This window comes from Hyperolius riggenbachi, chromosome 3 (assembly GCF_040937935.1).
Source record: "Hyperolius riggenbachi isolate aHypRig1 chromosome 3, aHypRig1.pri, whole genome shotgun sequence".
In the NCBI taxonomy this organism is placed as follows: Eukaryota; Metazoa; Chordata; class Amphibia; order Anura; family Hyperoliidae; genus Hyperolius; species Hyperolius riggenbachi.
The window spans coordinates 367,394,166-367,409,160 of record NC_090648.1 but is presented as its reverse complement, the minus strand read 5'-3'; the positions used below and the strand labels follow the sequence as shown (position 1 = coordinate 367,409,160).

The 14,995-nt window shown below is 46.5% G+C and overlaps 1 protein-coding gene across 1 annotated transcript in view; it reads right to left on the bottom strand.

Annotated features, from left to right (window-relative positions):
• Positions 1 to 14,995, bottom strand: part of UBTD2 (ubiquitin domain containing 2) — a 113,248-nt gene that overhangs the window by 35,710 nt on the left and 62,543 nt on the right. The window contains exon 2 of the mRNA XM_068272882.1: positions 14,609 to 14,845. Coding sequence (XP_068128983.1) covers positions 14,609 to 14,845 — 237 coding nt within the window. The remainder of the gene's footprint in view (positions 1 to 14,608; positions 14,846 to 14,995) is intronic.

Sequence of the window (14,995 nt, the reverse complement as noted above, 5' to 3'; positions counted from 1 at the left end):
AAGACTGCCTTATGCTTTCCGGAGAGAGGGTATTACATACACAATTTAGCACAATTTATCGATTTCAAATTTGAGCACCACCCCCTTGAGGATCCTCTGCACGGCCTTGCCCCTTCCTGCAGCACCCACTCTGACCTCTATTTTTCCTTGAATCCACCCCTTCCCCTCATAGCTGGCATCCAGTACTCACACTCACATGACACCAGGGGCCTGATTCACAAAGCGGTGCTAACAGTTAGCGCCGTGGTGAAAAGCCCTTTATCACACCTAAACTCTGTTTAGGCATGATAAGTTTAGGTGTGATAAGTTTAGGTGTGATAAGTTTAGGCATGATAAGTTTAGGTGTGATAAGTTTTTAGGCGTGATAAGTTTAAGCACCAACTGGGTTAGCACCGCAGTGCACAGCTGATCAAAAGTTTTGCGCTAGCAAAGTCTGGTGCACTTTGCATAGAGTTTAATGGCGCTGCTTTGCGTGCGGGATTTTGCGCGCGTAATAAACTTATCTAAACTTAGCATGCCTAAACTTATCACACCTAAACTTATCATGCCTAAACTTATCATGCCTAAACTTATCATGCCTAAACTGAGTTTAGGCATGATAAAAATGGTTATCACGCCTAAAGTCTTTAACTGGGTTATCACCACTTTGTGAATCGAGCCCCAAGTATCTGCACCCAGGCCTAAAATTGCACCCAGTACTCACACCTGCGCACAGCTTCCACATGGACCCCACTACCTGCACCAAGCACCCACTTAACCCGTACCCGCACCCAAAGTACCTGCATTTAAAACTCATGTGATGCCCAAAGCCCACCCATAGCCAGCACCCAGTACAGGCATGGCGCCAAGTATTCGCACCCATGTCACATCCAGTAACTGCACCCAGCACCCACATGACATCCAGTACATGCACCCAGATCTTACATGGCACTAAGTACTTGCAATCAACACCAGCATGACACTCGATACCCAAACATAGCCAGAACCCACATGACACTCTGTACTCACACCCAGAACCCACATGGCACCCAGCATCTGCCTTCAGCACCCACATGACAACCAATACTCCCCTAGCCAGAAACAAGGAGGGGGGGGGGGTATGCGGGGGAAGGCGTTGCCAGGCCCCTTCTTTAAATGTAAGCACCCCCACTTAAGGACCCTCTGCACGGCCCTGATTGCAAGCTTAGCAATATTCTGACCCAGTTCTGTATAATGCCTGAAGAATAAACTTAAAGTTTAGAAAGCCTGCCATGGTGGCGGCTGGGAAGGGAAAAATTATAAAAATAGTGAAATACCTATAGGTGAAAAGTTACATGTGTGTGTGTGTAAATAGTTACGTGTGTGTGTGTGTGTGTGTGTGTGTGTGTGTGTGTGTGTGTGTGTGTGTGTGTGTGTGTGTGTGTGTGTGTGTAAATAGTTACGTGTGTGTGTGTGTAAATAGTTACGTGTGTGTGTGTAAATAGTTACGTGTGTGTGTGTGTAAAGTTACGTGTGTGTGTGTGTGTGTGTGTGTGTGTGTGTGTGTGTGTGTGTGTGTAAAAAGTTACGCGTGTGTGTGTGGTGTGTGTGTGTGTGTGTGTGTGTGTGTGTGTGTGTGTGTATGGGTGTTGTGTTCCCAGTGTTGTGTTCCCAGATAAAAAATAGCGCTGCAGCGGCATCCATGCTGGGAGCAGTAGTTCACCAGAGTTGGGCTACAGTGCAGCCGAACTCTGGATTGAAATATATCAAATGAAATAGTTCCTGAGCAAGAGGTGGCAGCGGTTTAGCATAGTTACTAGATGTGCTCTAATCTAGTAATTTGGATACCAGTCAACAGATCTTCCCTAAAAAATATAATGACAGCGGTAAAGAGATTATTCACAAATGGCCTTTGCCAACAGGCCTTCATTTATACTTTCATGACTTTTACCCGTCACCTACACAGCACCCATAACAGCTGTCTTTGAGTAATGGTGCCCACTAATGATCCAATTTTACCTTCAAAACGATCTTCTGGTTGATCAAATTGGATCAGAGTGGATACACTTGATGGTGCCTTCCATAACAAACTACTGTATATTAGGCACCACGATTCCTCTCATGCTCAACTTCAACCATGGTTGCGGGGACTACAAGGTTAACTAGCAGGTAATTGTATATCAATGTGCGGTTGCATTACCTGATGGTATTGCATAAAAGACGGGGATGCATGCTGAGGCACCCCTGAAAGGGGCATGAGGCGCACCAGGGTGCCGCAGCACCCAGTTTGAGAACCCCTGGTCTAGCATATTAAATACTCAAGCAGCCTAGTAGAACAGGAAAATGAGAGCAATATCTGAATGATGAAGTGATATCTTTCAGAGTGTATACAGTGAGCCTGGCACATGTTTATATGCTGGACTCCAAATGCTGCATTATCTACTTTCCAGCCTCATTAGTTTGCATATTGCCATCGCTGTGTAGTTTGCATATTTTCCATGTGTTTGGATGAGTTTTTAAAGGTGTTCTATCTTTTCCCACGGCGTCAGCGCACTCAACTGGCTCCTACCAAAACTATTCCTACATATTTTCTACAGAAATTAGATAGAGATCATTCATTCAGAAATATACATTACTGAGAGATGTCAAACTCTCTCATATTTCTAGGCATGTGTGCTTCTGCCATCTCAATGCACAAATACTGAGCCTCATTGCCACTTATCTGATCTATGCATATAAGGGTGTATACACACATCCAATTTTTATAGGCCAAGTTTACCACCTCCAAAGTGTTGAAAAGTTATTTTAAATAGAAGATTAAAAGATATCTCCTCAGAGAAAACTCCGGAGAAAAAGTTAATTGCATATGTGCCGATGTGTACATGTGCTTATTTTACACTTGGGATAGTTACTGTTTTAATTCTGGACATATAGGATGCAAATCACTCTGAAAATATATAAAGCTTCCATCCCTTTAATGACCACAACCTTGTTATGTCATTGAGATGGGCAGTACCTATGATTTCCATCATTTATGGACAAAAATACAGAGTTATGCAGATACCACCAAGTTTGTGTGTGGTCAGCTAGAGACTATCCAGTTACATGTGCTTGTCTGTGAACATGAGAAAAGGCAAATGCGTGCTCCTAAACAAGTGTATGGCCAGATGGTAATGGTAAAACGATTCTATTTTACGCTTGCTGACCTCAAGAATGTTTTCTTGTTACAGGAAAGCCTCAGTAAGCAAACTTATCTGGACAGATAATACGTTAACTTACAGAAACATGATTTAAAGTAACACGCCCGAGACAAGTGGTAGCTGCACATGTAGTTATACCTTATTTTTCTACTAACTCTAAACTATTTTACAAACTCATTTACAGTAGATAATAATAGATACAAAACCCCATGACAGAATCGGTTATTCAGATTTAAAGCAATTTGAACTTCAGAAAAAGGAATGTATATTGTTTTTTGGTTAATAATAGTTAGCTTCTTAACCTCCTTGCCGGTTATCCCGAACTCAGTTCGGGGTAACCTGCGCAGGAGGATTTCTCAAGCCCCGCTGGGACGATTTGCATATTTTTTTTTTTTTTTTTACAAGCAGCTAGCACTTTGCTAGCTGCTTGTAACATCAGATCGCCGCCGCTCGCAGCCGATCCGCCGCTATCGCGCCGCCTCCCCCTCCAGACCCCTTGCGCAGCCTGGCCAATCAGGGACAGGCAGCGCTGAGGGGTGGCCCGGGATTCCCGATGACGTCGGTGACGTCATCCCGCCCCGTCACCATGGCGACCGGGGAAGCCCAGCAGGAAATCCCGTTCTGAACGGGATTTTCTGCTTACTCTGATCGCCGGAAGCGATCGGAGTGGCTGCGGAGCTGCCGCTGCTCAGCGGCTATCATGTAGCGAGCCCTGGGCTCGCTACATGATTTAAAAAAAATTAAAAAAAAAAAAAAAAAGTGCTGTGCTGCCTCCTTGCCGGGGCATTTAGACCGGCAAGGAGGTTAAGGTGGCTATACACTTAAGGCCACCAAATTCGACCGCCAGATAGATCCCTGTGAGATCAAAATCAGATCTGAAGGGGATAAGTAGAGAATGAATAAGACAGTGCTGCGCCAATAGATTAATTCAGCTGCATGCATGGGCGTCCGCACATAGAGCCAGGGGGGTGCCGCTGCCTCCCCCTGGCTGCCCGCTACCCCCCCTGGCCGCCGCTCACCCCCCTGTAGCCGCCGCTCACCCCCTCATGGCCGCCGCGTCAGACCTCGATCAGGCGGCGCCGCGGCGACTAATAGTGAGGGCGCTAGGACCCAGCGCCCGCACTGATATGCGGAAGTGACCTCAATTCTGCATATAGAGCGTGTGCGTCAGGCGCCCGCTCTTACTGGTCGGGTCGCCGCTGATCGAGGTCTGAAGTTGCTGCAAGGTGGGGGGGGGGGGGGGGGGAAGAGCGGAGGCTAGAGAGAGGGAGCACCTGTCACTCACTGCCTAAATGGGGGTCCGTCACCCGCTGCCTAGAGGGGCTCCCTGTCACCCGCTGCCTAAAGATGCATTCAGCACCATTTGCCAAACCACACAGTCCGGAATTATAACACCAACACTTCTGATGAACAGTTCATTACCAGTACAGACAGTCCCTCAAAAAAAAAAGTGTATTCCAAGATATTTCAGGCATGACCAGTATGAACATGTACTTTAAGCATAAAGTCGCTCTATACTTGCCTAATGTATACATTTGCTTTCTTAGGCCTGCACTATAAAAAAAAAAAAAAAAAAAAAAAAAAAAAAAAAGCCCTTTTATTTCAACCTGTTTGGTCCATTAATTACAGACAGAAGCAAAAATCCAATCAGGCCCTGAGCATTCAGAACAACCTTTGATGAAAGCTGCGCTGCAATGTAAAAAGCAACATCTGACAAATTCGCCAGGAAAATAAAGTTTGCTGAAGATCACATTTATCATACTTGTTACTTTTGGAAATGACAGGAACAATTTCCTCCAAAATTGTCAGCAGCAGATTCAATCTGTGCCACGTTAACGCTATTTGCCAATGTAATTTGTGACATTACGACGGGGCGCAGGGAAGATGCTCGCTCTGGTTCATGCCTCACTCCATTTAAACAGCTTGTGCTGCCATACACTATATATCCTGTTTACAATTTAATTTCTCTTCAATCCAATAAAGCTGGTCTAGAGCCAAATGTGACTCATTTATATGCAAAAACCACCCTACAGACCTCTAAAGCATGATAGAACATTTGGAAACAGAGCCCAGGGTCAAGTATGCTGGGCCATGGCTGGATGTGAGGAACCAATTACTGTCTGATAAGCTATGCCAAGGGCAAATAAACAAACTCAGAGCTGCTTTTTAAACAACAGAAAGGGAATACAAGCTTTACATGATTTAACCACATGTAAAGGGACTGAGTACCTGCAATCAACACCTACATCAACACCTACATAATGGTTGATACACACCCATACTGCCAGAATCCACATGACACCCTGTGCCAGCACCCAGAACCCACATGGCACCCAGCATCTGCCTTTAGCACCCACATGACAACAAATACCCCACTAGCCAGCACCCATCACCCATATGTCACCATGTACTCACTCCCAGTACTCACTTGGCACTCAGTATTTGCACCTAAGACCCACATACCCCCATAATCAACACCCACATGGCACAGTACTCACACATCACCAAGTTACAAAGCCATTATATGCACCTAGTACCAGTCCATGACCAGCACCCAAATAGTACCCAGTACCCATCCTTGGTCTGAACCCATATGAGACACAGTACCCTCCCATGGCACACATCCAGACCACGCATGGCACTCCCTACTCACTCATGTCCAACACTCACATGGCTCCCTGTACCAATTAGCACTCACATGGCACCCACTATTGTTTATCACCATCTGCTACTCATTCAGCACCCAATTCTGGATAGCACCCACTGCAAATAAACACCCAATACAAACTGGACCTTGGTACCGACAGCAGCTTGGCACAGACTGTAGTTTTGCATCTACTAATGCTTAGCAACCACTGCATATTGGTAACCACTTCTTCTTTGCATGAAAAAAAGCTTGGGTGCTGATCAAGAGGGACAGAGGTCCCAGTAATGAAAGGTGAACCTGTGCCTCCACTGTGCTCACTCTAACCCACACCCTAACAGTGGGCACCTATCACTGCTGATTTGAGGGTGGTGGCACCAAAAGAGTTGGTTGGAAGGAGGCACAAAGCCTGCCTGATGCTGCTATAAAGGTGTGTGTTTTGGGGGGGGGGGGGGGGGTTAAGACTGCCTTATGCTTTCCGGAGAGAGGGTATTACATACACAATTTAGCACAATTTATCGATTTCAAATTTGAGCACCACCCCCTTGAGGATCCTCTGCACGGCCTTGCCCCTTCCTGCAGCACCCACTCTGACCTCTATTTTTCCTTGAATCCACCCCTTCCCCTCATAGCTGGCATCCAGTACTCACACTCACATGACACCAGGGGCCTGATTCACAAAGCGGTGCTAACAGTTAGCGCCGTGGTGAAAAGCCCTTTATCACACCTAAACTCTGTTTAGGCATGATAAGTTTAGGTGTGATAAGTTTAGGTGTGATAAGTTTAGGCATGATAAGTTTAGGTGTGATAAGTTTTTAGGCGTGATAAGTTTAAGCACCAACTGGGTTAGCACCGCAGTGCACAGCTGATCAAAAGTTTTGCGCTAGCAAAGTCTGGTGCACTTTGCATAGAGTTTAATGGCGCTGCTTTGCGTGCGGGATTTTGCGCGCGTAATAAACTTATCTAAACTTAGCATGCCTAAACTTATCACACCTAAACTTATCATGCCTAAACTTATCATGCCTAAACTTATCATGCCTAAACTGAGTTTAGGCATGATAAAAATGGTTATCACGCCTAAAGTCTTTAACTGGGTTATCACCACTTTGTGAATCGAGCCCCAAGTATCTGCACCCAGGCCTAAAATTGCACCCAGTACTCACACCTGCGCACAGCTTCCACATGGACCCCACTACCTGCACCAAGCACCCACTTAACCCGTACCCGCACCCAAAGTACCTGCATTTAAAACTCATGTGATGCCCAAAGCCCACCCATAGCCAGCACCCAGTACAGGCATGGCGCCAAGTATTCGCACCCATGTCACATCCAGTAACTGCACCCAGCACCCACATGACATCCAGTACATGCACCCAGATCTTACATGGCACTAAGTACTTGCAATCAACACCAGCATGACACTCGATACCCAAACATAGCCAGAACCCACATGACACTCTGTACTCACACCCAGAACCCACATGGCACCCAGCATCTGCCTTCAGCACCCACATGACAACCAATACTCCCCTAGCCAGAAACAAGGAGGGGGGGGGGGTATGCGGGGGAAGGCGTTGCCAGGCCCCTTCTTTAAATGTAAGCACCCCCACTTAAGGACCCTCTGCACGGCCCTGATTGCAAGCTTAGCAATATTCTGACCCAGTTCTGTATAATGCCTGAAGAATAAACTTAAAGTTTAGAAAGCCTGCCATGGTGGCGGCTGGGAAGGGAAAAATTATAAAAATAGTGAAATACCTATAGGTGAAAAGTTACATGTGTGTGTGTGTAAATAGTTACGTGTGTGTGTGTGTGTGTGTGTGTGTGTGTGTGTGTGTGTGTGTGTGTGTGTGTGTGTGTGTGTGTGTGTGTGTGTGTGTGTGTGTGTGTGTAAATAGTTACGTGTGTGTGTGTGTAAATAGTTACGTGTGTGTGTGTAAATAGTTACGTGTGTGTGTGTGTAAAAAGTTACGTGTGTGTGTGTGTGTGTGTGTGTGTGTGTGTGTGTGTGTAAAAAGTTACGCGTGTGTGTGTGGTGTGTGTGTGTGTGTGTGTGTGTGTGTGTGTGTGTGTGTGTGTATGGGTGTTGTGTTCCCAGTGTTGTGTTCCCAGATAAAAAATAGCGCTGCAGCGGCATCCATGCTGGGAGCAGTAGTTCACCAGAGTTGGGCTACAGTGCAGCCGAACTCTGGATTGAAATATATCAAATGAAATAGTTCCTGAGCAAGAGGTGGCAGCGGTTTAGCATAGTTACTAGATGTGCTCTAATCTAGTAATTTGGATACCAGTCAACAGATCTTCCCTAAAAAATATAATGACAGCGGTAAAGAGATTATTCACAAATGGCCTTTGCCAACAGGCCTTCATTTATACTTTCATGACTTTTACCCGTCACCTACACAGCACCCATAACAGCTGTCTTTGAGTAATGGTGCCCACTAATGATCCAATTTTACCTTCAAAACGATCTTCTGGTTGATCAAATTGGATCAGAGTGGATACACTTGATGGTGCCTTCCATAACAAACTACTGTATATTAGGCACCACGATTCCTCTCATGCTCAACTTCAACCATGGTTGCGGGGACTACAAGGTTAACTAGCAGGTAATTGTATATCAATGTGCGGTTGCATTACCTGATGGTATTGCATAAAAGACGGGGATGCATGCTGAGGCACCCCTGAAAGGGGCATGAGGCGCACCAGGGTGCCGCAGCACCCAGTTTGAGAACCCCTGGTCTAGCATATTAAATACTCAAGCAGCCTAGTAGAACAGGAAAATGAGAGCAATATCTGAATGATGAAGTGATATCTTTCAGAGTGTATACAGTGAGCCTGGCACATGTTTATATGCTGGACTCCAAATGCTGCATTATCTACTTTCCAGCCTCATTAGTTTGCATATTGCCATCGCTGTGTAGTTTGCATATTTTCCATGTGTTTGGATGAGTTTTTAAAGGTGTTCTATCTTTTCCCACGGCGTCAGCGCACTCAACTGGCTCCTACCAAAACTATTCCTACATATTTTCTACAGAAATTAGATAGAGATCATTCATTCAGAAATATACATTACTGAGAGATGTCAAACTCTCTCATATTTCTAGGCATGTGTGCTTCTGCCATCTCAATGCACAAATACTGAGCCTCATTGCCACTTATCTGATCTATGCATATAAGGGTGTATACACACATCCAATTTTTATAGGCCAAGTTTACCACCTCCAAAGTGTTGAAAAGTTATTTTAAATAGAAGATTAAAAGATATCTCCTCAGAGAAAACTCCGGAGAAAAAGTTAATTGCATATGTGCCGATGTGTACATGTGCTTATTTTACACTTGGGATAGTTACTGTTTTAATTCTGGACATATAGGATGCAAATCACTCTGAAAATATATAAAGCTTCCATCCCTTTAATGACCACAACCTTGTTATGTCATTGAGATGGGCAGTACCTATGATTTCCATCATTTATGGACAAAAATACAGAGTTATGCAGATACCACCAAGTTTGTGTGTGGTCAGCTAGAGACTATCCAGTTACATGTGCTTGTCTGTGAACATGAGAAAAGGCAAATGCGTGCTCCTAAACAAGTGTATGGCCAGATGGTAATGGTAAAACGATTCTATTTTACGCTTGCTGACCTCAAGAATGTTTTCTTGTTACAGGAAAGCCTCAGTAAGCAAACATATCTGGACAGATAATACGTTAACTTACAGAAACATGATTTAAAGTAACACGCCCGAGACAAGTGGTAGCTGCACATGTAGTTATACCTTATTTTTCTACTAACTCTAAACTATTTTACAAACTCATTTACAGTAGATAATAATAGATACAAAACCCCATGACAGAATCGGTTATTCAGATTTAAAGCAATTTGAACTTCAGAAAAAGGAATGTATATTGTTTTTTGGTTAATAATAGTTAGCTTCTTAACCTCCTTGCCGGTTATCCCGAACTCAGTTCGGGGTAACCTGCGCAGGAGGATTTCTCAAGCCCCGCTGGGACGATTTGCATATTTTTTTTTTTTTTTTTACAAGCAGCTAGCACTTTGCTAGCTGCTTGTAACATCAGATCGCCGCCGCTCGCAGCCGATCCGCCGCTATCGCGCCGCCTCCCCCTCCAGACCCCTTGCGCAGCCTGGCCAATCAGGGACAGGCAGCGCTGAGGGGTGGCCCGGGATTCCCGATGACGTCGGTGACGTCATCCCGCCCCGTCACCATGGCGACCGGGGAAGCCCAGCAGGAAATCCCGTTCTGAACGGGATTTTCTGCTTACTCTGATCGCCGGAAGCGATCGGAGTGGCTGCGGAGCTGCCGCTGCTCAGCGGCTATCATGTAGCGAGCCCTGGGCTCGCTACATGATTTAAAAAAAATTAAAAAAAAAAAAAAAAAGTGCTGTGCTGCCTCCTTGCCGGGGCATTTAGACCGGCAAGGAGGTTAAGGTGGCTATACACTTAAGGCCACCAAATTCGACCGCCAGATAGATCCCTGTGAGATCAAAATCAGATCTGAAGGGGATAAGTAGAGAATGAATAAGACAGTGCTGCGCCAATAGATTAATTCAGCTGCATGCATGGGCGTCCGCACATAGAGCCAGGGGGGTGCCGCTGCCTCCCCCTGGCTGCCCGCTACCCCCCCTGGCCGCCGCTCACCCCCCTGTAGCCGCCGCTCACCCCCTCATGGCCGCCGCGTCAGACCTCGATCAGGCGGCGCCGCGGCGACTAATAGTGAGGGCGCTAGGACCCAGCGCCCGCACTGATATGCGGAAGTGACCTCAATTCTGCATATAGAGCGTGTGCGTCAGGCGCCCGCTCTTACTGGTCGGGTCGCCGCTGATCGAGGTCTGAAGTTGCTGCAAGGTGGGGGGGGGGGGGGGGGAAGAGCGGAGGCTAGAGAGAGGGAGCACCTGTCACTCACTGCCTAAATGGGGGTCCGTCACCCGCTGCCTAGAGGGGCTCCCTGTCACCCGCTGCCTAAAGGGGCTCCCTGTCACCCGCTGCCTAAAGGGGCTCCCTGTCACCCGCTGCCTAAAGGGGCTCCCTGTCACTGGCTGCCTAAAGGGGCTCCCTGTCACTCGCTGCCTAAAGGGGCTCCCTGTCACTCTAACTAAAGGGGCTCCCTGTCACTCACTAGCTAAAGGGGCTCCCTGTCACTCACTGCCTAAAGCGATCCCTGTCACTCACTGCCTAAAGGGGGGTCCGTCAATCGCTGCCTAAAGGGGTCCCTGTCACCCGCTGCCTAAAGGGGTCCCTGTCACCCGCTGCCTAAAGGGGTCCCTGTCACTCGCTGCCTAAAGGGGCTCCCTGTCACTCACTGCTCAAATGGGCTCCCTGTCACTCACTGCTCAAATGGGCTCCCTGTCAGGCTGTCACTCACTGCCTAAAGGGGCTCCCTGTCACTCACTGCCTAAAGGGGCTCCCTGTCACTCACTGCCTAAAGGGGTCCCTGTCACTCACTGCCTAAAGGGGGTCCCTGTCACTCGCTGCCTAAAGGGGGTCAATGTCACTAGCTGCCTTAAGGGGTCCCTGTCACTCGCTGCCTAAAGGGGCTCCCTGTCACTCACTGCCTAAAGGGGTCCCTGTCACTCACTGCCTAAAGGGGTCCCTGTCACTCCCTAACCTGGGGGTCCCCTGTCACTTCCTAACCTGTGGGTCCCCTGTCACTACCTTACTGGGGGTCCCTGTCACTACCTTACTGGGGGTCCCTGTCACTACTTTACTGGGGGGGGGTCCTTGTCACTTCCTAACCTGGGGGTTCCTGGCGCTACCTAAACTAGGGGGCAGCATTTACTTCAACCAGCCAAGCACAGCCCAGCATCACCGCCAGCCAACCCAGCCACAGCATCACCGCCAGCCAGCCTGGCCACAGCATTATGCAAGGCCTTTCAGCCCGCACGTCATCCTCAATGCAGCCAAAAACAGTATTGCCAGGCACAGCAGCCAGTAGAGGAGAATTGAGAAGCCAGGTGAGAGGTGTCTACCATATTAAGGGGGCATTCTGCCTATTTATGTGAAATGCTGTCTATGTATGTGCCTCATGATTGCTGAATTCGTCTTGTTGAAGGCCTCATGATTTTTGGGGGGGCCTCAAGATTGCTGAATGTATTGTTGGGGGTCTCATGATTTGTTGGGGGCCTCATGATTGCTGAATGTATTGTTGGGAGCCTGATGATTTGTTGGGGGCCTCATGATTGCTAAATTTGTCTTGTTGGGGGCCTCATGATTGCTGAATTCGTCTTGTTGAAGGCCTCATGATTTTTTGGGGGCCTCAAGATTGCTGAATGTATTGTTGGGGGTCTCATGATTTGTTGGGGGCCTCATGGTTGCTGAATGTATTGTTGGGGGTCTCATGATTTGTTGGGGGCATCATGATTGCTGAATTTGTCTTGTTGGGAGCCTGATGATTTGTTGGGGGCCTCATGATTGCTAAATTTGTTTTGTTGGGGGCCTCTGGGAAAAGCTGAATCATCATCCTATGAGACAATAGCATTAAACCTACTTTTTAGCTTTTTAAAACAAAAAAATAAAACTGGGAGGTTCTAAAAAATGGAATACATTTTTCAGGAGAAGGATGGATGAAATTGTTTATCTTCACAGTTTATTTTCAACTTGGACTTTCCATAATGTTCATGTATGAGTTAAAACGTTTGTATGAAGTTTAAATTGCTGTTGCCACTTTGCGATAGATAAAGTGACTTTTGGGTTACATTTTGGGCACTCGGCCTCCAAAAGTTTCGCCACCACTGTCCTAATCTAATGTCCCACATTGCTAAGTTAATGAAAATTTGTCACCACCCATGGCCACACCCACATTCTGGTCCATGGCTGCACACATTTTTAGGCGCGGCGCGCCACGCAACATGACCCTCAGGTTTTTGGCGCACACATCTTCTCAAAAATTTGCGCCGCACCACTTCTTCCCTGCCTTTTTGCCCCCCCCCTGGAAAATTTTCTGCGGACGCCCATGGCTGCATGCTTGGGATTTGGATATCTCCAAACCCACTGTAAAGGAAAAATAATATACAAAATGCTTCCCAAACAGTGCTTATGACAAAGGTCAATATGCAAATTAGAAAACGTTATTCAAACTATTCATATTCGCTGATCTGAGAAGGATCTATTGCTGTCACACACTACTTATGTAACTAACTTTATTCCATAGTTTGTTGTTTATGTACATTTCAGGTTTTTTTTGTTTTGTTTTTTGCCCTTTTAGGGTTATCTACCCATAGTGCTAAAATTCACATGATTAAACCTGTATCTCTAAAAATCAAACCCAAAAGCCTGCATGCCTAGACTCTGGAGACCCTCTAACAATGACATGACTGCAAAAATCTATTTACTGGACTAAAGGAAGACTTCTTGTATGGCTCAGCAATTTACAATGTGGTAATCTGACTTCAGTCTTGATTGCTTAGACTTTGTCTGCTAACTCCAGTTGGCAAGTATAAATATGAACTATCATTTGTACACATGCCCGATTTGACGTCTAAACAACCGGTCGTTTGGGGTGAAGTGGTTAAACTAGGGAAATTGTTAAGGTACATACACACGTCTGATTTTTCCAAAGGGGTTTTTACCCTAACGGACAAGTGATTTTCACCTTTCAGTGCTCCTCCATTTCATTTGCCAATACCCTAATCACTACTAATCACAATGAAGTGATCTTTATCTTGTTTTTCCCACCACCAATTGGGCTTTTTGGGGTTGATATTTGTTTTCAGTAATTACTTTATTTTCTATGCATTTTAAAGGGAAGAGAGCGCATGCTGCACCTGCGCTGGAGCCACGGAGGTAAATATTTACATCGCCGCTGCTCCGGCAGGATTTTCGCCGCTGCGGGACTGAGGAGGATGGGGAAAGCCTCAATAGGATCCTGAGGCTTCCCCCACCCGAGGTGAGAACCCCCCAGGGGAGGTTTTTTCGTTATAGATTTTCTTTAATATAAACACTGCTACTGTGCATACAACCCACACATTTTATCTGCCCATTTGTTCTGGTTATCACAACATTTTAATTATGTCCCTAGTACAAAGTATGGTGACAATATAGTAAATCGGAAATAAAGGTGTATTTTTTCTTTGGTGTTTTTTTTCCCACTATTTTCACGTGCACGGGAATGCACATGCACAGCGGCGGCAGCACTGTCTGACTAAAGCTAAGTACCCACGGGGGTACAATTGTAGCTGTCGCCGCACACGGGAGCGTGTGCGCGACAGTTCGGCGGCAGTTCGGAGACAGCTCGTCGCCAAATCCCTCTGCATCCACACGGCAGCAGAGGGATTAGCGATGCGGCGGAAGCTGTAGCCGAGTTTCCTCCCCCCTGCCGGAAGCTCCATGTGGTGTGTGTGGGTAGCTGTCGCTAGCCCGCATACACATGCGGGGCTAGCGACAGTTCCGGCGAGGTTGCGGCGACGACTGTAGCCGGCGATTGAACATGTCAATCGCCTGGCGACAGCTCCGACGGGCGACGGTTCGGGGCGCGCGCATCATACACACGGGGGAACTGTCGCCGCAACACGGCCTTTATAAAAACGTCCTGGAGCCATGAAGAGGCTCTAGCAGGACATTTTTATAAGTCAGCTTGTGATTAAGTGGTTAAATAGCCTTCTTACTCATCACCTGTGTCTTCTAAATCTTTAGCGTCTGATGATATAAGGAACAGAGAACTTCCAATTCTCCCTTATCTCAAGTGAATAGAGTAGAAATCTGAAAGGTAAATCCCCTGTGAGATCATGTGCAGCTTCTCAAAAAGTGAACAAGTAATCCTTTTATTAGTTATTAAATTCTGGAGAAACAGACCTACCATGTGGTAATGTTATACTTGCACCATCAATGATTGCCTGGGCCAGTTCATGGTCATTGCTTTCAAAAGCATGTGCGGCGGCCTTCAAAGCATCCCAAATCTCTTTACGCCCTTCAAATGCCGGTGCAGTATCCCAGAATTCATCCCGTTTGCTGCGTAACTGTCCATCTGTCATAGGGTAATCACTTTTCCATTTAGGTTTATCTTTCTTCAAAGGTTGATTACGTCCTAAGGCCACTAGAACATGAAAAGAGATGGTGTATGCTTTAGTATGAAATATTTACATGCAATAAGCACCCAATAACAAAGCATAAACAACAAGCTTTATGTCATCTGAGGCGCATGAAAACATCAAAGCAAGATCCAAATATGAGATGTATGTGACAG